General features: G+C 49.6%; 2 protein-coding genes across 3 annotated transcripts; both read right to left on the bottom strand.

Annotated features, from left to right (window-relative positions):
* Positions 1–1,864: 1,864 nt before the first annotated feature.
* tasorb (transcription activation suppressor b) lies at positions 1,865–18,604 on the bottom strand. 2 transcript variants are annotated; one of them, XM_083675180.1, is made up of 23 exons: positions 18,216–18,604; positions 15,806–15,951; positions 15,362–15,454; positions 15,174–15,246; positions 14,608–14,699; positions 14,276–14,410; positions 14,025–14,155; positions 13,890–13,927; positions 13,668–13,773; positions 13,173–13,276; positions 12,834–12,943; positions 12,428–12,500; positions 12,237–12,311; positions 11,304–12,101; positions 9,997–10,334; positions 9,748–9,850; positions 8,010–9,151; positions 7,258–7,380; positions 6,813–6,972; positions 6,508–6,616; positions 4,330–4,508; positions 4,007–4,141; positions 1,865–3,751 (listed from the first exon to the last, which is right to left on the bottom strand). In XM_083675180.1, the coding sequence occupies exons 1-23, from the start codon at positions 18,526–18,528 to the stop codon at positions 2,352–2,354; spliced, it is 5,976 nt and encodes a 1,991-aa protein (XP_083531306.1). In that variant the 5' UTR covers positions 18,529–18,604; the 3' UTR covers positions 1,865–2,351. The 2 variants fall into 2 exon arrangements, with proteins under 2 accessions (XP_083531306.1, XP_083531305.1); XM_083675179.1 differs by having other exon boundaries at positions 1,865–3,754.
* Positions 18,605–19,742: 1,138 nt separating this feature from the next.
* Positions 19,743–24,693, bottom strand: asb14b (ankyrin repeat and SOCS box containing 14b; the record flags this gene model as incomplete). Its single annotated transcript, XM_083674783.1, has 9 exons — positions 19,743–19,921; positions 20,195–20,348; positions 20,530–21,064; positions 21,174–21,342; positions 22,300–22,545; positions 22,907–23,065; positions 23,734–23,865; positions 24,402–24,457; positions 24,572–24,693. 9 exons carry the CDS (start codon positions 24,691–24,693, stop codon positions 19,743–19,745), a joined length of 1,752 nt encoding a protein of 583 aa, XP_083530909.1.
* Between the last annotated feature and the right edge of the window lie 969 nt (positions 24,694–25,662).

Here is a 25,662-nt window from a genome sequence, read left to right on the forward strand (position 1 = left end):
CATGAGCAACTCATCCCTCATGAGCTGAGTACAAATGAGTGGAGCACAAAATGTAGGAGACTTTGCACACTCACTGTCCCTGATGTGGGCGCAGGCGTCATGTGCTCAAAGCATTATCAGATCTGCTGTTGCCTCACTGTACGAGAGCATGATATAACCTCTGCCAATGGGTGTGAATCGGCGGAGGCTGGTAGAGGTAGAAACCGGAGGACGGGCTCATTGTAATGCATGTAACGGAATAGGGAATGGTATCAAACACGTATGTTCCATTCCACTCCTCATTCCATTCCATGCGCTACAATGAGGCCGTCCTTCGATTTCTCATATAATATAATAATATATTATATAATATATGCCATTTAGCTGACGCTTTTATCCAAAGCGACTTACATTGCAGTGAGTGCATACATTTCAGTATATATGGTCCCAGCAGGAATCAAATCCACAACTTAAGCGTTGTTGGCGCCATGCTCTACCAACCGAGCCACAGAGAACCTCCACCCGCCTGCCTTGGTGTGAATCCGTATGGATGTATTGTACTTGCCCCTACCGAAGGTGTGCTGTTTCAAGTCCTGCTCCAGCTGATCTGATCTGTGGCATTGATCACATGTTCCAAACAATGGCTGTTGTTACTGCGGGGACAACATCTGGAGATGACCATTTGGTCTAATGACAGATTATGTGCTTAGTTTGAATGCATTCAATCCAATATGCGCAACACTACACACTCAGTGCTACAGCACTAAGACCATAATCTCAGTTGGAGTGTGGCAAGTTAAAGGTTACCTGATGTCACAAAGATGCATCGAAGAACCTAGGTGAAATACAGCTTCATTATTTTGATATAGAGGAATTGTAATGGCCTTAAAATAGGCTGTAAGTTATGTTTACTGAGACAAGCAGCCAGGCCATGAATACACAGGGCTCTAAAGAAGGGCCTATTCATAAATCTGCGACGGCTATATGCAAATTTGATGCAACTGACAAGTCAGAGCACTCCCTGTAGGCTTTACTAGGCCGTCATGCAAAAACACTTCATCTACTTTGGAGGTTACTGAGCTCAAATCTAGGGCCTGTGACTTTGGAATTCAAAGAACAGCCAAGCCAGGGGTATGTGTAGTGTAGCCTGTGTTGTTAATGATGCACGGTGTATGGAAGTGTAACCTTGACGATGACTGCTATGACCTTATTTGAAACTTCCCCCGTTCACAAACCCCAAACACGAGCTACCATTTTGTACAATTTCAGATGGATCCTCCTGCATCAACATCTTATCTGGTGAACATATAAACAGACACTCCAGCAGCCGCAGCAGGTCCGCGCTTCATGGAACTTGCTTGGGGGGAAAATCTAATCACACCAATCCTGTGTTGGTAGGTTTATATACAGCCTCCAGGTGAAATATGTACAGGAGAGGGCGCCCTCTGGTGGTATGATCCACCATCACTTACTACATCAGCTGTGCTGCTCTAATCCTCTGGTCCCTCTGGTCTGATGATATTACGCTCAGTCTGAGAACTCATCGCTCTCTCACTGTTAGCAGAGATCATCCTGCAAGGCTCTTACCTTACTTATCTCTCAAGGTCAAGGAACTAAGTGTGGTTTATTGTAATGGGTGAGGAAACCATTACCTCAAGAACAGATTATACTTTGTCATACAGAGCAGGTAGACATTTTAAAATCTCCAATCCATTTTGTTTTCAGAGTTCAGAGGCCTATTCTGTCTCCATGACCTTAGCTTTCAAAACGATTAACTATAATTACGAATCTGCAGATGCGTGCATGAATTAAATATTAAAGCTTTTGATTGCTTGTCCTCAGACCAGCTCTGAGCAATCATGTTCATTGACTCATCACAACAACACAGATTTTGAAACATGTTTATTTTTAATAGACCTTTCTTTTTTGTTTTTTTAACAACCAAGGATGTAAAAAAGAAAACCAACAGCAAAAGCGAAGTGCCTTTCACTTTTTTTTTTTTCTCTAAAAAAATATTGTCTGCCTTTCCCACCCCCTTTGTCCACAAACCGTTTCAAAACTGGAAGAAACAGAAAATAAAACAAACCTAAGCTGGAAGGCCTTGACATTTCTTGGCAAATATAAATATAGTGGTTTGAACATGTTCTGCTCACATGAAAAGACCGCACGTACAGTATACATGACAGTAGGACACGCGGCGCTGCCTGTATCAATTTCAATGTAGAAAACCAGACTTGTTCTCTCATGTTTTTTTAGTTTTTTTTTTTTAAATCAAACCAGAACTGTTCTCTCTTGTTTTTAATCAAAGCATTCATGACGAGTAAATATGTACAGCGTCCTTTTCTCCTCCTTTAATGATCATGATTGTCTGTTCAGGGGGAGTAGTTGTTTGAATACGTGTAATCTGAATAAAAATTATGCCCACCACCCCTCCCTAATGGATAACCCCAGGAGTAGGGGGCACCTCCGGGCCCATCCGGCCGCTCATGTCCACGCCCCGGCCTGGGCCAGGGGCCTCCGGGAGGGATTCCTCTCCCCCTGTAGCCTCCCGCCGACCCGGGACCCATACCCCCACCCATCTGTCCTGGCATACCTCCTATACAACCGTAGCCACCCCCACTGTGTGGGTGGACACTGGTCCCCCCACCCCTGTTACCGCCAGACAGCATAGGTCTGGCTCCTGAGCCCCCCCTGGTGGGCGCTGTGGGAAGGGCCACGCTGGCTCCATGGCTGTCTACACAGTTAACTGGAGTTCTGCCCCGTTGACTTCCGGGGGTGCTGTTGCCAGGGGTTGCTGTCCTCTCCCTCTCCCCTCCCTGGGTAAGCCCACTGTGGGAGACTGAGCCAGGAGTAGCACCTCCCTGGCTGCTGTTCCCCACTCCCCCCCATAAGGCCTCCCCGTGTCCGCTGACTGTCCGGTCTCCCTGATGAGTGGGGGTGCCACTGGCACTACCGGTGGCCCCAGTTGTGTAGCTGTGCTGGGCCACGTGGCTCTGGGCGAACCCCTGGCCTAAGGAGGCCGCAGGGGGGTCCGGGTAGGACAGTGCAGTGGAGAGGGGGTTGGGAGAGGCCTCCATGGCTGTGCTGGGCAGCGTGCCTGTACTGACTGTAGAAAACGAGCCTCCAGTATCAGAGCCAGACAGGGACTGGGCCGAGCCGAACGACTGAGACCCTCCCATCAACATGAGGTAGGGTGGAGGAGGGGGTGGTTTGACTTCAAAACTGAGGAGTGCCTGGCTGGTCAGAGGCCCTGTGGTGACGGTGGAGCCTGGGGCTGTGGTGGTCGCTGAGGCTGCGTGTCTGTAGTCCTGCTCCTGGGTGCTACTGCAGGGCGAGGCGGGGTAGGCCGGGGAGGCCCCGTAGCCAGATGAACCAGAATAGGAAGCCCACTGCGCTGACAGGAAGCTCTGGTGAGGGTTCAGTGCGAAGCCACCCGGTGAAGTGCTGCCCACATCTGATTGGCCGCGGCCCACCTGGTTGGAAGCTTTGAACTGCGAGATGGCCGACTTCAGAGCAGCAAAGTCAGACGCGCTGGGGGTGCTGCTGGAGTAGGACAGAGAGGATGGGGTCTGTCCGCCGGGGAGGGCGTGCTGGTCCGGAAGGGGGGGGCGAAACTCCTCTGACTCGGGTAAGGGCGGCTGGGGCCGGGTCAGGTCCTCCACGACTCCTTTCCCCTCCTGGATTTGGGAAGAGGGGGGCTCGGCGATGGCGTGGGTGTCGTCGGAGTCGGAGTCTAGCGACATGTCCTCCGCCTCCACACACTCTTCATTCACTACTGAGACAGAGAGGTAAAGGAGGGGGGGAAGAGAGTGAATAAAAAAAAAAAAAAGGTATGGATGGATGAGTTGATGAAGTGAAAAAGCACTGAATAAAGCTCTTGGTCTCAAAGGCTTCTCTGGGTCTGTTATACAGCTCATCGCTAAATAAGTCTATTACAATACACTACAGCTGATAGGCTAGTGCTTACGACAAACGGGGCTTTGCGAGCAAAGTGCAATTTTATTCCCAAGTTATTCAACACACCCACCAGTAGAGGGCGGTGTGGGCAGCTCGTTTTGATCGCTGGAGCCAATCAGGCTGTGGAAGCTGGTCATGATGTCTTCAATGCTGGCAATCACGATTCCGTTCCTGGAGTACTGTAGGAACATCTCGAATCGCCTCTCTGCAGGGGCAAACACAACAGCAGAGGGCCGTTCAGCACACTCAGCATATAACTGCAATGGCAGCACTTCAAAATAAAAGTATAGCTTCTGGTAGTAAACTTTTGTCATGTTATTCATGCATCATAACTCTTTCAAGAGAGCGTGGATAGTTGGCAATCCATGGTACGGATGATGATGATGATGATACCTGTGAGGAAGATGATGTGGCGTTGTTGGGTATGGTGAGCCTGGAGCTTGACCAGGCAGTCCAGATCGGGGGCGTGACGTGATTGGGTGTCACACTCATGGTAAGGTAGGAACTCCACCAGGTGCTTCTTCTGATAGGCTGTCAGCAGGTTCAGCAGACCCATGGCATCACTGTTCAACCTATGAGAGGAGAACTGACATGTCACTTTCTCTCCTCCCCCCTCCTTTACCTCTCTGTCTCAGTAGTGAATGAAGAGCGTGTGGAAGCAGAAGACATGTCGCTAGACTCCGATGACGACGACGACTCCGACACCCACGCCATCGCTGAGCCCTCCTCATCACCCCAAATCCAGGAGGGGAAAGGAGGCGTGGAGGCCTTGACCCGGGCGGGGCTGCGTGACCAAATACAGTGACCGAACTATTCTATGTTTTGGTAGAAATTATGATGTTAGGATTTTTGTATATAGCGACCGCACGACTACTAGGCTACCGAAGCATTCAGACCCAGACCAACAGGTTCCGGAATAGCTTCAGGCTGTTAGACTGTGGAACCTCAGGCCATTAGACTGTAGAACCTCAGGCTGTTAAGACTGTGGAACCTCAGGCCGATAGACTGTTGAACCTCAGGCCGATAGACTGTTGAACCTCAGGCCGATAGACTGTTGAACCTCAGGCCGATAGACTGTTGAACCTCAGGCCGATAGACTGTTGAACCTCAGGCCGATAGACTGTTGAACCTCAGGCCGATAGACTGTTGAACCTCAGGCTGTTACCTCAGGCCATTAGACTGTTGAACCTCAGGCCGTTAGACTGTGGAACCTCAGGCCGTTAGACTGTGGAACCTCAGGCCGTTAGACTGTGGAACCTCAGGCCGTTAGACTGTGGAACCTCAGGCCGTTAGACTGTGGAACCTCAGGCCGTTAGACTGTGGAACCTCAGGCCGTTAGACTGTGGAACCTCAGGCCGTTAGACTGTGGAACCTCAGGCCGTTAGACTGTGGAACCTCAGGCCGTTAGACTGTGGAACCTCAGGCCGTTAGACTGTGGAACCTCAGGCCGTTAGACTGTGGAACCTCAGGCCGTTAGACTGTGGAACCTCAGGCCGTTAGACTGTGGAACCTCAGGCCATTAGACTGTGGAACCTCAGGCCGTTAGACTGTGGAACCTCAGGCCGTTAGACTGTGGAACCTCAGGCCGTTAGACTGTGGAACCTCAGGCCGTTAGACTGTGGAACCTCAGGCCTTTAGACTGTAGAACCTCAGGCCGTTAGACTGTTGAACCTCAGGCCGTTAGACTGTAGAACCTCAGGCCATTAGACTGTAGAACCTCAGGCCATTAGACTGTAGAACCTCAGGCCGTTAGACTGTAGAACCTCAGGCCGTTAGACTGTAGAACCTCAGGCCGTTAGACTGTAGAACCTCAGGCCGTTAGACTGTAGAACCTCAGGCTGTTAGACTGTTGAACCTCAGGCTGTTAGACTGTTGAACCTCAGGCTGTTAGACTGTTGAACCTCAGGCCGTTAGACTGTAGAACCTCAGGCTGTTAGATTGTAGAACCTCAGGCTGTTAGATTGTAGAACCTCAGGCCGTTAGACTGTTGAACTGACCCCCCCTTCCCATTCCACCTCAGGCTCCTCCCCACCCCCACCATGACTCCCTTGCAGGGCATAACATGTCGGTTTTGGTCTACCAGCCAAGGCGTCTGGTGGATGAGAATTCACCAGCCACTGAAAAAAAATTTTACCCACTTTTTTTTCAAACGAATATTAAGGTAAAGGTCACAAAAAACAGATTAGCATGACTTCTGACACATTGAAAATTACTCCCTGCACCAAACGAACCAGTGGGTTTTAAGTTTGTGCCTACCCCTGTCAAAACACAGCTAAATATTTTCCCTTCCATGTTGCTATCTCATGCTGTCGCATGTAGTTGAATTGTGCAGTTATACTTTATTTTAGGTTGTAACCAAAGACGTTGTTGTAACCAAGAAGTGTGTGTGAGACAAGTGCAGGTAAGACGTACAGATTAGTCCGCCAATTCCAAAATCTACCAATTTTTGGCAGGTGGCGGGTGTTAATTGTTTGCCCTGGTCTGAACTATTCTGTTTTGGTAGAAATTATGATGTTATGATCTTTGTATATAGCGACCGCACGACTACTCGGGACATGTCAAGGTACTCACCTGCCCAACTCCTTCAGCTTCTTCTGGGACTTGCAGTGCACCTTCCACTGCCAGGGGTTCTCAGGAGAACTCTGCTCTTCTAGGAACCGCAGAAATGCCTGTAGCCGATCTGTGCAAGACAAGAAACAACATTGTATGAGTTCAATCATCACCGACAGACCAAGCAGTAAGTAGCATCCTATCAACCATACTAGCAGGGTGGGGCGGGGATTGGAATTCCGTTATTTAATGGGATTGAAAACAAATTCGCCCCCAAACCCGGCACACCAGAGCTGGTCTGAGGACCAGAGAGAGAGCAGCCTCACCGTGTGTGATGAAGTCTGGGTTCAGGACCAACTCATCAGAGACGATGAACCCTCCGGTCACGAACAGCTCATTGTAGGTGTGGTTTTTCACGTCGTCCAGACTGTCCACTCCTGCAAAGCTCACCGTACAGTGCTTCTTCAACGACACCAGGGCTGGGATCTGAGTGGGGGGAGAGGATACAACAGAGCTTTATTATTCAATGTACTTTTGTCCATAAAAGAGTGATGTGTTTTATTATTTTGGTAACGTTTCTGTTTTGATGGCTAGAAGCAGCGGTCCGAAAATATGTACTTCAGTTGAAAGAATATCATCTAAAAAGAGGAGACAAGGGGAGACAATCATGAGAGTCATTTGTGATCATTCCATTATTCAGCTCATTTCTGGGGGCTGAGGCATTGTGTCTGAGGGATTGTGGATGAGTCATGGCTGGCAGTTTGACACTACCTTGTGCACGTGAGCGGCGATGTCCTCGTTCTGAATGATGATGAGTAGCTTATCCAGACGGCTGTTATTCTCCAGGAACGTCTGGGGGTTGCACTCTGTGTTGCCCAGACTCATCAAGTATTCCTGTGATGGAGAGACAGGAGATTTAAGGGATGCACATCACAAGAAGGAATTGACGAAGTGCAGACTGGCAAGTCATAAACTTGAAGAGGAGAGGACAGCCTCTGCCACTCTCTCATATTTTTATTTATCGGGAGTATATTGTTCTCCCACTTTATTATTTCAGACAGCCATGGAGAGTTGTCCCATGACAATGAAACAGTGGAAGTAGAATGAAGTGTATGACTCATATTGTCTTCCTCGAGAGAAAGTTGGTAGATCAACAAATGATAGAACTCGTGAAGGGAAAGACATCATTAGGAAACGGCCAACATTATTACTGCATGCCTTTCACAACACAGACCATCTCAGGACGCACTCAGATGCAGGGACAAGAAAGCTCAAGGCAATGGTCTTGGTGACCAGAACGTTAGCTTAATTAAGTGATGGTTTCTCCTCCTCTTTGTGTAAATACTGGGAAATTCTGCTGCAAAATGGCTTCTGTGCATCACCCGTATTGGGGGGGCTGCATGTTGGCAGCGAGTGGCTGGGGTGATTTCCAGTGAAATGTACTGCACTGGGACTGAGCCACAATCATGAAAGGTGCTAATCAAGCAGAAAACAAGCTGCCGTCTCGAGAGGCTAAAAAGTACCTTGATTTCCACACAGATGTCACTCTCCTCCTCCTCGTCTGCAGAGTGGATGTAGAACTTGACCGTGTTCTTCTGGACGTCCTTAAAGATCTCCACCAGACTGCTGAACATCTCTGGCTTGAGCTGGCCAATCAGGCTGTTGCCCAGAAGGCCTGTGACTGAGACTGGGGCGGCAGTGGGGGCGGCAGTGGGAGCAGCAGTGGGAGCAGCAGTGGGGGCAGCAGTGGGGGCTGGGGTGGCAGGAGCAGGGGCAGATCCAGGCACAAGGCCTGGGGTCTGGGAAGGGTTCACGTCTGGAGAGTCCGTGGTGACCTGTGAGGGAGAGTACATGTCCTTGTCCGCCTCCGTGGAGCCAGACTCTGGCTTTCTCCTGGTGGAGAGTTTCTGGTGTGATTCTTTGACCGTGCCCAGTCTTGCCCGGCTGTGGGAGGAGGAGGAGGTGGAGGAGGAAGAGGAGGAGGCGCTCTTAGGCTGAGGGGGGTGTGCTTTGGTTTTCTGGGTGGGTTTAGGGGTAGGGGTGGGGGACGTGATGAGGGCAGGGACAGGTGACTGGACCGGGGCAGGGGTGAGAGCCTGGGGCTGGGGCAGTGAGGGGTTCACGGTGAGGGAAGGTGTTGGGGAAAGAACTGACGAACTAGGATGCGTAGGGGTGAGGTGAGGAGGAGGCGGAGGGACAGAGGGGGTGAGAGGGGCAGGGTTAGCAGTAGCATGTGCCGGGGCTGGAGCACCGAGGGGAGGGAGAGGGGGAGGGGGGGCGGTGTCTCTGTGGGGGGGGGCTTTGGGCACTCGTATCAACCGGCCCATCTTCTCACACAGTGTGTTGACGTGACCCTGGACGGGGACAGACGTGACGTAGGGGGCCACAAAGTCTGAGAAGGAGCTGTTGGGTTGCCAGGAGAGGGGCGGGGGGGGCGTCCGCTGGGGCAGCTGGGAGCTGTAGTAGATTTGCAGGCTCTGCATGACGCCCTGGATGCCAGCCGAGAGGTTGTTGAGCTCCTGGGTGAGGATGGTGTCCAGGCTGCTGCAGGGCCTCGGTCCCTTCTCCCCCTCTGAAGGTGCCCGTGGACCCCTCTTCCCTTCCACGGCCCCCCTCTGGTCCAGGTGGCCGTCTGACACAGGTTCAGGGAAGGCGTGGGATTTGTCTGCAGACAAAAAAGAAACACAGTGAATGAGTTTAGTGAGTGATGATAACAAGGAAATTATAATAACAAATAACTTAACATCATCTATGTTTTTTTTGTTTTTTGAAATATGTTTTTAGGGCATTTCTGGCTTTATTGAGACAGAGACAGTAGAGATTGACAGGAAGGATGGGTGAGAGAGAGGAGGGATGACATGAAAGACGTGTCGAGGGTCGGAATCGAACCAGGAACCTTGCGATTACGTGGTGTGTGCATTAGTGTGCTACACCACTAAGCCCCCCCCCCCACCATCATCTATATGTTAACCCATATCATGTTTTTCCAGCAAAAATGAGACAAGCTGTTAGAGAACGCCTCTCCCCTGGATAAAAACCGGACAGTACAACACACCCTCTGTTCTATTGATAGTGACTCATTTCACTAATGTCTGTGAATCCCAGTGTTGACCTTTGCACAGCTCAGTGCCTTTGACAGCACTCTTCTGCCCACACACCTCTTCACAACAGTGCTATTCAAATCTACGCGGCGGCAGCAGCAACGAGAACAGGGCCTACAGTATTCCTGCAGGCCCGGCCCTGCTGCGTGTGGTACCGTACCTGTCAGGGAGGGGGGCGCCCAGGGCGGGTTGTCTGAGCTGCGGGGCTGTTCACCCGTAGAGCAGGGACTGACCGGACTGCCCAGGCTGCACGCCGTCTGCTCCTGAAAACACACGCCACCGCCGCCACGGTACGGTTAAAGGCCGGAGAATTTATTCCATTCAAATGACTGAGTTATTTTTCTTATACATATACAACAAACTTTGAACTTGGCGCTTGATGCGCACGCACACACACACACACACACACCTCCAGGTAGTCCTGTCTAGTCTGGTCTTCCCGTTTCCTCTGCCCCGCGTCTGGGAGGGCGGCCTCCACCCTCCCTCCGTACGGAGCTCCGCCCAGGGGCTTCTCCACGCTCCCCGCGCCCGCCGAGGGCTCGCCGTGGTCGGGCTGGTCGGTGACCGCTCCCATGGCGTTGTTGAGGGTGGAGAGCAGGAGCTTGAGCAGGCGCTGGGTTTCGTTGCCCGAGGTGCTTTGGGCGGCGCCTCCTCTGTCCCTCAGGTCGGTGTCGTAGATGCCCATGCTCTCCACGACAGCCGCCAGGCTGTAGCTCTGGCCCTCCTCCGCGTCCTCCCCCTGCCCTACTGGGAGGGAACACAAACACACAGACATAGCACCTTCATACTGACAGGTTGCATAGAAACCGTGTAACATGTATTGAGCGGCCATAGGCCTAGTTTCAAGTGGTGTGTTAAGTTTTCTCAAGGCTCTGCGGAACACAAGGTAACATTGGGGAGCACAGCTTCACTGATGGACCGTGGTCCTCTGTGGCTCAGTTGGTAGAGCATGGCGCTAACAACGCTTAAGTCGTGGGTTTGATTCCTGCTGGGACCATATATACTGAAATGTATGCACTCACTGTAATGTAAGACGCTTAAAAAATAAAAGCGTCAGCTAAATGGCATATATTATTATATATTATATATATTGATGGACACTGGCAGATAAAAAGACTGAATTTTGCTCATTATATTGTATCTTTCATTATAATGTACCTGGCCTTATCACTTGGGGTGGGATGGTGTTTACATGGGAGTACTTAGGAAAGCGGCGACTCTCATTCTTTGTGTATTCAGCTGATGCCTCTTCAGATTAAACAATTGTAATTGGTTTTTGGACTCTTTATTTGGTAAAAGGCAAACTTTTATCTTCTAAGAATCTTGAGTTTTATCAATATCTGAGCGTGAAACATCTGCAGGGAACTGCGCTGGCCAGAGAGTAGTAGAACCGCTATTTCAGACACACACACAAATGTAAAATGATAGTGATTTCTTGGATGTGAGCTGGAAGAATATTCCAGTCTAAAAATCCCTCTGGGTTTTCTCCATCCCTCGCACACACTCAACCTTCAAGACTCGTTCACCCTCACAGACACACACAGACACACACCCTCTGAGACACCCCTTCACACACACACACACACACACCCCCTCACACACACACCCCTTCGCACGCACACAGACACACACCCCCTCTTGCACACACCCCCTTTCTCTCTCACACCCCCTCACCCTCATCCACCCATCATTGCAGAATCATAACAGCTTCCTCACCTCTACTAGGTTCTCCGTTGCTTTCCCCTCGTAGGTATTTATACACGCCCCCCGTGTCCTCCTCCAGTTTCCTCTTCAGGCTGTGGGGGTCCCAGGCCCCGTCCTCCCCCCCATCGCCCCTCTCCTTCCCGGGCTCCTTCACCAGGGCCTTCTTATGCAGCTGGATCAGCTTCAGAAGCTGCTTCATCTTGTCCTTATCGTACTCACTCTGAGCCAGCCGGGAGCGCTGGGACGGAGGGTGGGCCTGGGGCGGAAGCTGGGCCCCGTTAGAGTGGGACACCCCTGCCCTCCGCCTGCTGCTGCTGCTGCTCTCCGGGGGTGCCACCCTGTCTGGTCTCTCGGGTTTATCAGACCCCCCCGAGCCCCCCCAGTCAGACACAGGGCTGTAGTCGGCTGCAGCAGGGGCTGTGGGGGGGGCTGCCACTGGGGGGGGCTGCTGTATCCTCTCCATCATGTCCTTGGCTTTGGCCAGAGAGAAGATGTAGGTGGCGGGGCTGTGGAGGTAGGAGCGAAGCAGGCCCTCCATGTTGGGTTTGGGACGAGGGGCCGGGTGCAGGTTGCCCCTCTCGTCCAGGTTCTGTTTGTACTCTGTCATGAAGAAGGGCCGGGCCTGGCCGCTGTCCCTGCGGATAAGGTAGTCCTGAGTCTGCCGCTCCACCCCGGAGCTCAGATCCTTGCCTGGGTTCAAGCGCAGCTTGAGGAGGGCGTAGTGGAGGGCCGGGATGAAGGGGTCCAGGGCAGCCAGTAAGGGAGGCTGGGGCTCAGCAGACAGAGGCTCTGGTTCTGACTGTCTGGACACTGTGGGAGTATGGCAGACACACGGTCAATGGAGTCTGTGGTCATAAGAGCCCCCACCCCCCCATAGAGGAGGTTTCCTGGGGAAGATTAAGACGTTCTCTGAGGGAGAAGGCACACTTGAGAGGAATTACTTACTGAACTTGACTACTCCCCTCGACTCCTGAAAGACGAACAGAGCCTGAAGGCTTTTCTCCACCCGCCCCCGTCTCTCTGGAACACACAAGACACAAACCGCTGACTTCCTCTGAACTTAACCCACACAAACGTGACAGGAGGGGGAGAGAGAGAGAGAGGGGGAGAGAGAGAATGAAAATGAAAGAACGTACCATTGGGATTGACCATCTGAGAAGACGACAGCAGGAAGAGGAAGCCTTTGTCCATCAAGGGCTTCACCATCACCTGCACCGTGGGAGCGAGAGAGACAACAGACCCATTACATCTTCAAAACAACAAACAAGAGCAATTCGTGTATTTGGCTTTCATTCAAGGATTTCATTGACTGGATTTATCTCAACCTCAATTGAAAAGTATGGGGAACTAACTGCCGGTCTTGAAGTCTGAGGGTTTGTATAATAACAATAATAATAACGATAATAATAATAATAATAATAATAATAGGAGATGCTCTCCAATAGAGGAATTGACTGATTTGCGCTGCTCTACCTAACGAAAACCAGAAGGGACCAATGAGAACCCGTCTGGAGGGGATGCAGCTTCCCTCCTCCCACTCACCATCCTCTCCCTCTCCAGCTTGTGTAGGAGCCCTGTGAGGCTGCTGCTGTAGGTCCTGCCCTTCCCATCCACCACCTCAAACAGGCTGCAATACATCCCACACTTCAGCACTGAAAACACACGCACACAAACACAAAGTAAAGTTAAGACTCCACATTGAGAGAGAAAAACCTGACAAAACACCCACACCACTACCAACTGGTTTAAAGGAGCTTGGTGACGGGCCATACAGTGTTTCCAGTCGGATGTGCAGACAGTGACTTATTGTTGTTAGTGTAGTTCAGTCCGAGCAGGGTGTTTACGCAGAGGAGGACTGAGTGAGGGCGGTGGGGGTCTGACCTTCGCGTGTGTTGCTGTAGGTGTCCCACGAGAACAGCACTGAAGGGATCCTCCTCTTCACCTGGTCCAGCTGCATGCCTTGGCTCACGTCTAACCTCTCAGGACTGCACCGGAAAACATCAAACAAACATCAAACAAACGCTGTCCCAGAAATGGGAGGGGAAACCAAGCCGCGACGAGGTATAGGAACCGGGTGAATGATATTGGTGTGCTGAGGGACAAACAGGATGTTTCGCGAACCACCTCGGCTTTTGTTACTTACAATAAAAGTCTCTGAAGAAACCATCAGCTCTAGTCTTTGGCATTTTATTTCAAAGTATTTTAACTTAGAATTCCACAACATTGTTTCCTAAGTCGTACACCAAGGTCAGAGAAATGTAGAACAGGGTAAGACCCACACTTCATGATTAACTGTAATTCAACAAAGTTGATCTGTTTTAGAGCTAGGTAATGAGTGACCTGGATGTTTTGCTGAATGGCTGACGGGGTACTCACAGCTTGAAGGGGAGGTAGGGCCGCGTAGAGGACCGCAGGCAGACCTGGCAAACCTCCTGGCCCTTGTTCATCAGCGGCCCGCTCCACACCGTGTAGCTGCTCCTCACTGACCCACACCAGGAGCAGGGGGTCAAAGGTCAGCATGCTAAACAAACCCTTTACAAGTCCAGATTGTAGTATAATACATATATACGATTGGCGGAGGAATGAGCCTTTGTTTACCTTTGTTTGTTGATTCACAGATGCTACTGCTGTTGAACCTATTCATGACAGAAGAACCACATTAAGACAATTAAGAGACCGATGATGGATCCACGTGCACAGCTCTTTGCCCGGGTCGGTGGTGTGGGCCGGTACCTGTGTGCAGTCATAGGGGCAGCTGCAGCTCCAGACTCCTTGCCTTTGTACTGGAAGGACATCACTGCGTAGGGACACACGTGTCTGGGCCGAGGCTTGATCTCGTCAAACACAAACTCATAGAAGTATTGCTGAAAGAGACGCAGATAGAGAGCCATAGTGTGAACAAAAAAAAAAAACTATTAAAAAGATCCATGAACTAATTATTCACTAAGTGGCACCCTGCTTTTTTTTTGTTGTTGTTTGTTTACCTGTGTCTGCTCAAACGCCCTGTACGACAGCAGGGAGGTGACCCTGGGGGCGTTTTTGGACACATGACAGTCGAACTTGGGCGTGGGGTCCATTACACTCTTGGGCATGTTTTCATGGATGCTCTTCAGGCGGCCCTGTGAGGCAAAACACACTCACTACTTAGATATCCCTCTATTTAAATGACCCTGTCCACGTTCCCATCAGATATGTGGCTATAAATATGTAGCGGATACGTGCCTATATATATATATATAAAGCCTATCTAGTTACAGTGTGTCCTGTTATTTTTGTAAACAGTGCAATAGGCCTCGAATCCCATTCCAAAAATTACCCTCATGACTTTAAATACGACGATATCCCCAGAGGCGCCCACTTCAAACGGGTTGATTTGCAGCAAGTCGGCGTATTTGGACAGATAAACACCTGAAATGACAAAAGCGTACACACGTCTCAGAAAAACACGACCAACACAGCGTAAACAAATATGACAAGTGTTCACGGCGTCTATGGACTAATTTCCCACCCACCGTGTGTATGTTGACACTGCATTTTCACCCTGTTTTTTAGCAAGCGTCATTGTCATAAATATTCTGGCCATACTCAGCTGTTGCTAAGCTGTGTATTAGGTGTCCTCAGATGTAACCGTATCAGGAAGATGTGCTAATCTGTCCACCAGAGGATAAAGGCGCCCTCACTAAGTAATGGCTTATGGCATCAAACTCACTTAGAGTCATACTCAATTAATCATAATATAACTGGACAAACAAAACAACAGATCCATTTCAAACACATTCCTAATCCCACAAATACTCACAGCACACACACACAGTACGTACACACACACAGTACGTACACACACACAGTACATACACAGTACATACACACACAAACACTCACCCATTGCTGGATTTCCTAACGCAGTGATCCTAGAGTGTCCCACTGACAGACCCTTCTCACAAATCCACGGGAGCTGGAAACAGAGGAGTACAAGCTTGTGAATAAAACGAAACATCTACCTGTGGTCTCTGCTATGGCTGGTATATCTCCGGTCCCTGTCATCCATGTCCCGGGAGAGGCAGACTGACCTTGGCTTTGTCTGGGAACAGGAAGCAGTACGACTCCACTAGCTCTGGTTCAGTGCGGCCGTCTTGTTTCAGCTCCCTCCTCTTCTCGATGAACTGTCAGACAGACGGGGGCAAAGGGCAGATGAAAAGATACATCGAGTCACTCAAAAACAGCTCCAAGAAGAAAACCTGTCAAAAGGAGACACTGGTCTGGGTCTGAGAGGAATGACGTCAGGAAAGTCAAACAAAATCCAATCTCTGAGAAACACAGCTTCTAAATCTGCTTAAGTGAAAGTCCATTCCCTGAGGGGCACACCTTCAACTACAAACGTGTGCTTGGGGCATGTAGTTATTTCCTCATGTTTGCAGTGACATACATACGGGACAGGGGAATAAACAAGACGCGCGGCCGCTGTTGACATTAGCACAGGTAAAGGTAAACAGGTAAAGGACGTGCTCAGCTACCTCCTTCTCCAGCAGCTCGTTGTGGATGAGCCTGGCTTTGCAGTAGGAGAAGGTCCCCCGCGACGACGCGTCCAGGTAGAAGGAGGACAGGATCTTCACAAGCTCCTCAAACTCCCGGGAATCAGGGGGCAGAAACTGGTAAAGTCCTGCGGAGAGGACGAGAAGAGTTCACTGCATTAGTTCACTGCATTAGTTACATAACATCAGCATCGAAATATGATTTAGAACGTAGGAGAAAGGGGTTTAGAGACACTGTTTATTGTATGCATTTCCGTTTCCCTTTTTTTCTGGGGATCTGGGGGAACTATATGATAGAAAACCATGTGCAGAGGGGGCATGCTCACACTTGGCAAATGTGTTTCATACTTCAGTGTCATATTAGCCACTTCAGGGAATCTGGCTGTACTGTACTTGAGTGGTGGGCCTGTTTCACATGCCACAGGCTTACTCACTGGGGCAGTGTTAACGGATGTTTCTGTAGAAACGTATGGTATTGCACAGACAAGGTTATCTGATATACAGAGCAGGGACCTGTGTTGGCTCTACACATTACATACCTATCTGCCACTGAATATGCCCCACATGTTCATATAGGGAGGAGTCTGCAGTTGGGACCATCACATATGGGGATATGGAGGGGGTATACGTGATTAGTAGTGTGTGTGTGTTTGTGTGTGTGTGTGTGTAATGCTTAGAGACACACAGGGTTCATCAACTTGCTGTCAAGAGGCAGCAAATTCAGATGCGTTTCATTTTTTTCTGCATTGGGAGATTGATAAAAAAAAAAAAGATACTGGCCAAATATCATATCTGATCTTGGAGGCATTGTGAGTGGCAGTGGCAGCCAGAGTCAGGGAGGATTCCACCTTAATAACTGTCAAGACTGTAATTACACTCTTTACGACTGAATTACGCCACAGGAATGGAAAACGGAATTCACCCAAACTCTGGTGTAAACAAATATTGTGTGTGTGTGTGTGGGGGGCGGGGGGGGGGGGGGCACAGCATGGAAACATATTAGTACAACTTCCAACAGTCATAGCAACCTGTATATGAAAAGGACTTCCTAGTAGTCCTTTTAGACTTATGCTGTAGAGGGTCATCATTCCAGGAGGTCACCCTGGCTACAGAAAGCGGTTGGAACTGCTCTACCATGTGATGGATGCGATAGCCTGCAGTAGAACTAACACCTAACGCCAACTAAATACATATCGTTCTTCCCCCTAACGTAACCAAATGACTACGACCCCAACCTGCACAAAGCGCTAATCATGACGCACAGTGACCAACCAACCAACCAGTGTCATCCATCACTCTGTTCCCAAACAAGGACAATAACATCCAGAGAAGCTAGGATGCATGACTATGAACTGTACTTTGAAACCTGTTTGCCTGTCTATGCACAGCAGTCAAGTCATGCCATTGACCAGGGAAGCATAGATATCACATACTGGGCCTCTTGCTTGAATGGTAAGCAGGTCTGTGCATGCGAGCTGTGCAATCATTTAGATGCATCTTTACAAGTACAAGAAGCAAAACATGCAGCCTGTTGGTGTCTTGGGCCCCATTGGCATCCAATGGGCCGCCCCTTCCGTTGACCACCCAAGAGGGACACCAAGATAGGCCTTAAGGAAACCACAGGCCATAGGCCCAACTGCTGTGCCCAGCATTGCAAGTGGGACAGGCAAGCAAATGGCTGAAGTCCAAACGGGGGCCAGGACAACAAACGGTTTGTTGAGTATGAACTCAAGTACGAATTCCTTTGGGTTCAGCTACTTCTGGATTTTCACTACACGGCTTACCCAATGAGACTGGGGTTAGCAAGGGGAAGAACTCTACAGCCCTCCGTCTTATGGGCCCACGACTACACACAAGAACTTCAACCGTGGGTCGGGACATGAAGTCTTTCATAAGGGTGCCATAACTGTGAGGATGTGGGATGGGGACTGACTAGTCATCTCTGGAGATTCATCAAAGGGTCATGGTAGCCTGCTTAAATTCTCAAAATTGGGTGTGGCTTGCATCCCAATGGACTCCACTATGGTCACTTCCCCTCCCCAAAAAAATGCTTTTAAATGAGTCTTCTGCTGATCAGAGCACCATCAACACTCATGCCACTGTCCTCACGAGCCTCCAAGTAGAACCAACAAATATGGAGACTTGATGAACAGCATCTCTTCACGTGTTTCCCTTCTGGCGCCTACAGAAACTTACCTGCAATGCTGATAACGGTATGGAAGATAAGCACTGGAGACGTCAATAAACTAACCTCTGCAGATGGATTAAATTAATCCATGTCAATAATAATCTAACCTCAGACGACACGCAGGTTTGCTACATGCAGCAGCAGCAGAATTATGAATCACAGGACAGCCTCTGTATGTTGGAAATAGTAGTGAAAGGGCACAACCTTTCCGTTCCTTGATCTTCCTCGGAATCTGAAAATTTCTTCGTGGCAACTCTTCAGACGGTCTCTGGCCTGGTAAGGGCGAACTATTGGAGCTCCTGCCGTCAGAATGCCCGGTCTTCCGCCGATCAGGGGCTTCTTGTTCGGGCATTACACCGTCTTCACATCCAGTCTGATCGCCATTTTGGTTGGATGTGGCCGAGGAGGTGGCGGCTGGCAACGGATTTTTCTTGCCATCGACGCTATCTAAGCCGAGTTCGCCAGTCTTGAGACATTCTCTGTCCCTTTTTCTCTCCGCTTCGGCGTTCAGGGCCATCTTTCGCGCACAGGGTATGTCTTTCGCGGGCAATGTAGTTGTATACAGCGCCGCTTCACAGACGCATTCTCCTCCTCACCCAGCCTCCGCCATTATGAATATGACGTTTACGTTCTTCTCCACCACTGCAAAACGCTGGCGTCACTCTGTTTACATTCAAGCGAAGCCGCGCCTCCTACAGGCCGTTTGGACGAATAACAATTTTCGCTGAGGTTCGGCTGACCTATCGTCTGTACTTTGACTTTACTGAATTTGGGGCACTTGGGGCGGGGAGGGGGAGCTCAACAACATGATGTCATTCCAAGCTAAACAGTCTGTGTCCATTAGTTAAATGCTTATATTCACACAAGTGTATTTTACTTACACATCCCCTCTAGGCAAAAGGTATACTCCTAATGTTGTAGTGAGAGGACTGGAGGCTAAAGAATTCTAACATACTAGGGCTTCACTGCAGTGTCTTAGCCTGGGGCTAAAAGATCTCATAGCCGTGGCCCTAGGCGAAGCACAGTGTGAAAAGATCTATTGTGCGACATGAAAGCCATTGATAAATAAAGCCGTAGATGTTATGTAATATCTAAACACCAGAGGGCAGCAAAGTGACCCGCAACTCTTTTTTTTAAACGGCATATGAACCATCCATGATCCCTCTGATGATGTTTTCTTAATGAGTCTATGGTTTCACCCCTGAGATTGCAGGTTTCACTTGAATAGTGTCCAATGTTACAGTATCAAATTCCCACAATGTGCAACGAACAAAAATTACTTTTAATGCAGATGACAGAAAAAAAAATCAAAATATTGCTCCATTCATTTTTTTAGATACAGATTATTCACAATTTTGTGATGAGGACACAATGCTTATATACATGTTCATCAGTCAAAATTGTTTGTAAAAATCGTTCAAGTCTGATCTTAATAAAAACGTAGATACACAGAAATAAACTCCAGCACTGCAGTGTCTTAGCCTGGGGCTAACAGAGCTCTTCTGAATAACATTGCTCTCAGGATCTCTTCCCAATGGGGAGTTGGTGCCGAGGTGGAACACCTTACAACATACTGCCCCTTCTGTATAACTGCCCCTTCTGTATAACTGCCCCTTCTGTATAACCGCCTCAGAGAAGTACAATAAACATGCCCTCAGAGGAAGAAACCCAGAAAGATAATATTCACCGTTTAGCCCTTTCACAGAGAGGGCCCTGGCTAGTACAGTATCTTCACTGTGGGTTGAGCATGCTGCCCCTGCTGTAGACGTCGTACTCCTTGTAGCGGAGGTAGTCCTTCAGGCTGGGCGGGAGAGGCAGGAAGCTGATGAAGACCGGGGCTCTTAGACGTAGGCGGCCCAGGCTGTCCCTGATCCGCAGACGACACAGGTGCTTCAGACTACGCGCGTTCTCTGCAGAGTTAAGCCAATTCAAGTGATCCTTTGTAACCCCATGGAGGGACATCAGGTTGCCAACACCCCATAAAAGCATACTCAACAAAGATGAACGCCATAGTAGGCATTTCGTAACAACTGACAAACAGATCTAGAATTGAGAAGGTCAGAGTTCACACTGAATAGAGCAGATATTATGCAGTCAAAAAAGTAGATAAGACATCATAACATAAATGGTAGGATGAGAGGGGATGCGGACGGCTAAAAGATTCTGAAGTCTAGTTCTCCTACCTTGAATTTTACATATCTCTGCCCACTGTTTCTGCTTCTTCAGGTCCTCCTTGATTTTGGGACAAAAGGTGACATGGTCGGTGTAGTCCAGCATGATGCGCACTACCTGTGCAGAGATCTGCTTCAACCAGTACACTGTTATCACCTCACAGAACTGCAGAGAGAGAGACAGTGAGAGAGAGAGACAGAGAGACAGACAGACAGACTGACAAACAAATACAGAGTGACAGAGAGACAGACAGACAGACAGACAGACAGAGGGAGAGAGAGAGAGAGAGAGAGAGAGAGAAGGGAGGGAGGGGGGGGGGAGGGGGCGTCACTGCCTGGCGTCTCACCACCATGTCTTTGATGACCGAGGTGGTCCAGGGTCCGTAGTCATGGGAGCTGTCGCCGTAGGGACAGTCAAAACACCTCTGCACGTCGTACCCGTGGTTGAGGAGCATCCTCAGCATCACCTCGTCCTTCAGCGCGTATTGCAGGGCGGAGGGGAAGTGCGTGGTGTTGACGCGGGAGTAGTAGTTGGCGTTGGCGCCGTACCTCAGCAAGGTGTTGATGAGCTCGTAGTTCCCCTGCCGGAGCGCCACCTGCAGGCAGTTGACCGGGTCCTGGTTGACCATGGCGCCGGCCTCCAGCAAGAGGCGGCAGGACGGCACGTCGTCGTTGGACACAGCGAAGTAGAGCGCGGACCTGCGGTCGTCGTCGTAGTGGCGCCGCACCCTGGGGTGCAGCATGAAGTTGGGGTCGTAGCCCGCTTGGAGCAGCACCTCCAGGCACTGAACCTGTCCCTTGGCGGCCGCAGAGTGGAGGGGGCTCATCCCACTGTCCTTCACTGCCTCCATCTTAGTCACTGGGATCAACTGCTCCAGCGCCCTGAGGAGAGAGGGCGGGTAAAGGCCTTTCAGCAGGGTATATACAGCAGAGAAATAGAGGAATGGTTAAATGAGGTCTGAGGGAGATACTGATATTTTCCACTCCTCACAGTAGGTGCCCATGGTAGGCCACGCGGTGGATGGGCAGGTGGCCGCAGTGCAGGGTTGTGTTTGGGTCCGCCCCGTAGTCCAGCAACACAGAGATGATGTCAGGGTTTCCTTCAGCGGTCGCGTCAAACAGGACAGAGCCAGAGCCGTCTGTCTGAGACACACGGGCTCCTGGAGAGAGAGAAACACACACGCACGCACGCACACACACACACACACACACACACACACACACACACACACACACACAGACAGACACACACAGACACACACACACACACACACACACACACACACAGACAGACACACACGCACACGCACACACACACACACACACACACACACACAGACACACACACACACACACACAGACAGACAGACACACATTGATATGTTGGTTAAGTTCCACTCCTCACTACCTGCCACACTGGACCCACTTGCATACCGACCCATTTGCACACAATTTGCATACCGGCCCAACAGATCCACTGTGGTTGCCCTGATCACTAGTAACGATGAGACAGCCTACAGGCATGCCTACAGCCTCCAACCTGGCATAACCGCCTGGTACGGCAGCTGCAGTCGTAAGGCTCTACGGAGCGTGGTGAAAACGACCCAGTTCATCACGGACCGTACAGGATATCTACTCCAGGAGGTGGGTGCAAGAGGAAGTCCGGGAAGATCATCAATCACCGCAGACACCCCAGCCACGCCCTGTTCTCTCTGTTACCATCTGGCAAACGGTACCACGGTATCTAGACCAACAGGTTCCGGAACAGCTTCTACCCGCAGGCCGTTACCTCTGCCTCCCCACCGCTCACCTGTCACCACTCCAGCGCTACCCCGCCCCTGCCCCCGATCCCACCCCCGCCCCCGCCCCCACCCCCAGCACATTTGCACATCGATACTACTACTATTGCTACTGCCCAATATTGCTGTTGCTGTTATTGTTTTTATTATTATTGTTATTATATTGTATTGCATTGTCGATTGTTTGAGTGTTGTTTGCTGCGTTGTTGAGGAGCTAGCTTGCCCTAAGCATTTCATTGCATCGTCGACTACATCGTCTGTGTGTATGATAAATAAACTTTGATTTGATTTGATTTGAGATGCATACAGCAAACCCACCTTTTTCTAGCAGGACCTCCACCACTTTCAGGTGTCCTTCCCGTGCAGCCAGAGCCAGTGGGGTCTTCTGGTTGGTATCACATATGTTTGGGTCAGCACCAGACTGTAGGAGCAGATAAACAAAGTTCTCCAGGCCCAGGAGGGCGGCCTCGTGAAGAGCGGTGCGCTCCAGGCTCCCTGTTTGGTCCACTTTGGAGTTGTAGCGAAGCAAGAGAGAGGCCAAGTCATATTGGTCATTCACTATAGCTGAGAAGAGTAGATGAGAGAGGAGAAAGAATGAAAGAAACAAGTAATCAAATGATACATCCCAAAGTAGTTTGAAAATTGCCTTGATGTTAAAAAACACGAAAAAAATAGCATATATTTCTATCTATATATTTCTAGCAACATCCAACAAACCTTCAACATCAAACAAACCATGTTACTTCAACATCAAACAAACAATGTATTATTTGCCAATCAATCATCAATCAATCACTGTTTGGAATGTGGTACCTCCCACCCCCCCCCCTCCAAGACAACACACCATGGCACAGCCCTCTCTAACCTCGAGGCTACCCGCCACCCATCAAATGGAATGCCTCAAATCAAGGCAGGTGTTGAATACCTGCCACTAGAGGAGAGTCCTCGTCATCGTTCTGGAGGTCTGGACTGCATCCGTTGTGTAGCAGGAATGTAGCATTCTCTCTGAGGCCATGGACCACAGCCAGGAAGAGCGGCGTCTCCCCGTCTAGAGTACGACAGTGCACTGCACCCTGGGGGGAGGCTGAACCACACACACACCTCTGTTTGTCACGCTATGATGCAGCAATAACTGACTCCCTTTTCACCCTGTCTCAAAAGTGCTTGACAGCTTACGGAAGAGAGACTCACTCCACCATGTATAGAACCCACCTGTTGTTGTAACACATACGTGTTACATTCACATTTACATTTATGGCATTTAGCAGACGCCTTTAGCCAAAGCGACTTACAACAATACATTTGTTTAAGTAAGTGAATCATCTATCCAACAGTCAAGACAAAGTAATCAATGCTCACACCAGGGGCCATTGGCAGTCGTGCCAGGCTATTTATTTTTTATTTTTTTTATATATTTTATTAGCAGGAGAGAACTTGTACAGGGGGGTAGCAGGGGAGAAGAGGTCTCGGGGGTGGGGTTAGGGTTAGTATAGGGGGGCGTAGTGAGGGTGAAGCGGCCTTTAGGAGGGACTGTTAAGATGTAGCTTGAAGAGATGGGTTTTCAATGTACAGCGGAAGAGTGTTACTGTTTGTGGATACCATGTGAATCAAGATTCAATTGTATATTGTATGTTTCTCTACCGAGTAGACATGGACTATGCTCAGAACACACCTGAGAAGTACCTGAGAATACACCTGAGAAGTACCTGAGAATACACCTGAGAAGTACCTGAGAATACACCTGACAAGTACCTGAGAAGATGATCTCCAATATGCGTCTGTTCTTCTGGACCGCAGCCTGATGCAGAGGGATCCATCCTTTGTCGTCCACCCTGGACATGACCCCTGGCTGCTCCGTCAGCCTTCTCAGGGCCTCCTCGTCACCTAGGGCGACATGAGGAGGGATGGGCAGGACATGGGGTTCATAAGAGGAGTCATACAAAGTAAACATCAGGAGACGTGATCATACCATTTGCCCATTAGGGCCCCTAGACTCTGGAACAACGTGCCTGTTAGGCTAGAATTCTCAGTATTCTCTTTTAAAACTCTTCTTAAAACTCATTTTTATAGACTAGTACTACTAAAGCACTTTGTAACATTGTTTTAAAAAGATATAAATAACGTTTATTCTTATATTATATATGAGAGAGGGCATCAACAGGGAAAGAACAAGAAAACCCTGACCCTGACCCTAACCCTAACCCTGACCCTGACCCTAACCCTAACCCTGACCCTGACCCTGACCCTAACCCTAACCCTGACCCTAACCCTAACCCTGACCTGACCCTGACCCTAACCCTGACCCTAACCCTAACCCTGACCCTGACCCTAACCCTAACCCTGACCCTAACCCTAACCCTGACCCTAACCCTGACCCTAACCCTGACCCTGACCCTAACCCTGACCCTAAACCTTCTCACCTTCTTTTATTGCTGTAAAAATCTCATCGGGATCGACTTGAATCCCTGCGGAGTCCCTGTGGAGAGTTATTGTAGAGAACAGAGAAACAACAGTTGTTCAGTTGCAAAGATGGGAGGATCAATATAACAGATATGCAGGGGGGTTTTTGTGTGTGTGGGGGGGGTCTTACTCAGGGATCGGACCACGGAGCTTGTACTGCAGCAGGCTCTGTTCAAGCATGTACTGCGTCGCCTCATCCCAGTCTTCTTCTGACCCATCGAACTCATCTCCTACCTCTGTCTCTGTGTTCATCTGTCGCTCCGGAAAGGGTTAATTCACCAGGAAACTACTGACTTGTGCTGTGGAGACATGACAACCTTAACTTAGACTGTTAGACACGACACCAGAGACCCCAAAACTCTTGACACATGAGCCACCAACAGCTTCGAATAGCAACAGCGCCTCATGGGACTCGCCCTGGACAACAGCAGACATGAAGAGAGACCTGTGCAGTCATGCTGTGTACACTTGTAGACTTGATTTGCTTGTGATTTAAATGTACTTCAATGTGGCTGATGCAAAGGCAGTCATCGTCTGATCTTCCATTGTGAATGGTGATCAAAGCCCCCCCCCCTCTCAGCCCAGGACACCTATCTACAGTTGAACGAGCATGCCAGGTGGATGAGGATATCACACCTGTTGTCAATTCCTTTGCTATTGTAATGTGTAGTGTATAGGCCAACAGGCAAGGACAGCGAGGTTTTATTTTAGTTTTGGGTTCGGCCTGTGGTGGGCACCATTCTCCTGTGTGTCCTTGACACACACAGCGTAACTCCAGTTGTTTACTACAGTTTGTTTACATTTATGGCATTTAGCAGACGCCTTTATCCAAAGCGACTTATAACATTTGATATGTTTCTTCTGAAACCGTTAAATAGGTTAATTTGTTGATACTCCATTCTCCTTCTTCCTATGTTTTTTTTTTTGTGCGCTAGATGAAGGTTCTGTTAGAGCAGCGCGGCATAATTGTGACCGGGTCATCGCAGACTTCACCATTATTCACGCTGTGTGCAATGATGAACGACTTTGTCAGCTTGAAATGGCTGCCCCATTTCTCTATATGGATATTAGTAAGCCTGTTGTCACCAGGGTCTAATACATCTCTGTCAAACATAAACACACACACACACACACACACACACACACACACACACACACACACACACACACACACACACACACACACACACACACACACACACACACACACACACACACACA

Source organism: Argentina silus (assembly GCF_951799395.1).
Source record: "Argentina silus genome assembly, chromosome: 8".
NCBI classification, from domain to species: Eukaryota; Metazoa; Chordata; class Actinopteri; order Argentiniformes; family Argentinidae; genus Argentina; species Argentina silus.

Bases quoted from the DNA above. Each gene is read 5' to 3' on its own strand.
- tasorb (XM_083675179.1), bottom strand. From the start codon at position 18,528: ATGGCCCTGAACGCCGAAGCGGAGAGAAAAAGGGACAGAGAATGTCTC. The intron at 4,142-4,329 runs GTATCATCATCA...TTGCCCCTGCAG, and splicing joins CCACATCATCTTCCTCACAG to AGAGGCGATTCGAGATGTTC. The intron at 3,755-4,006 runs GTGGGTGTGTTG...TCTCTGTCTCAG, and splicing joins GCCCACACCGCCCTCTACTG to TAGTGAATGAAGAGTGTGTG.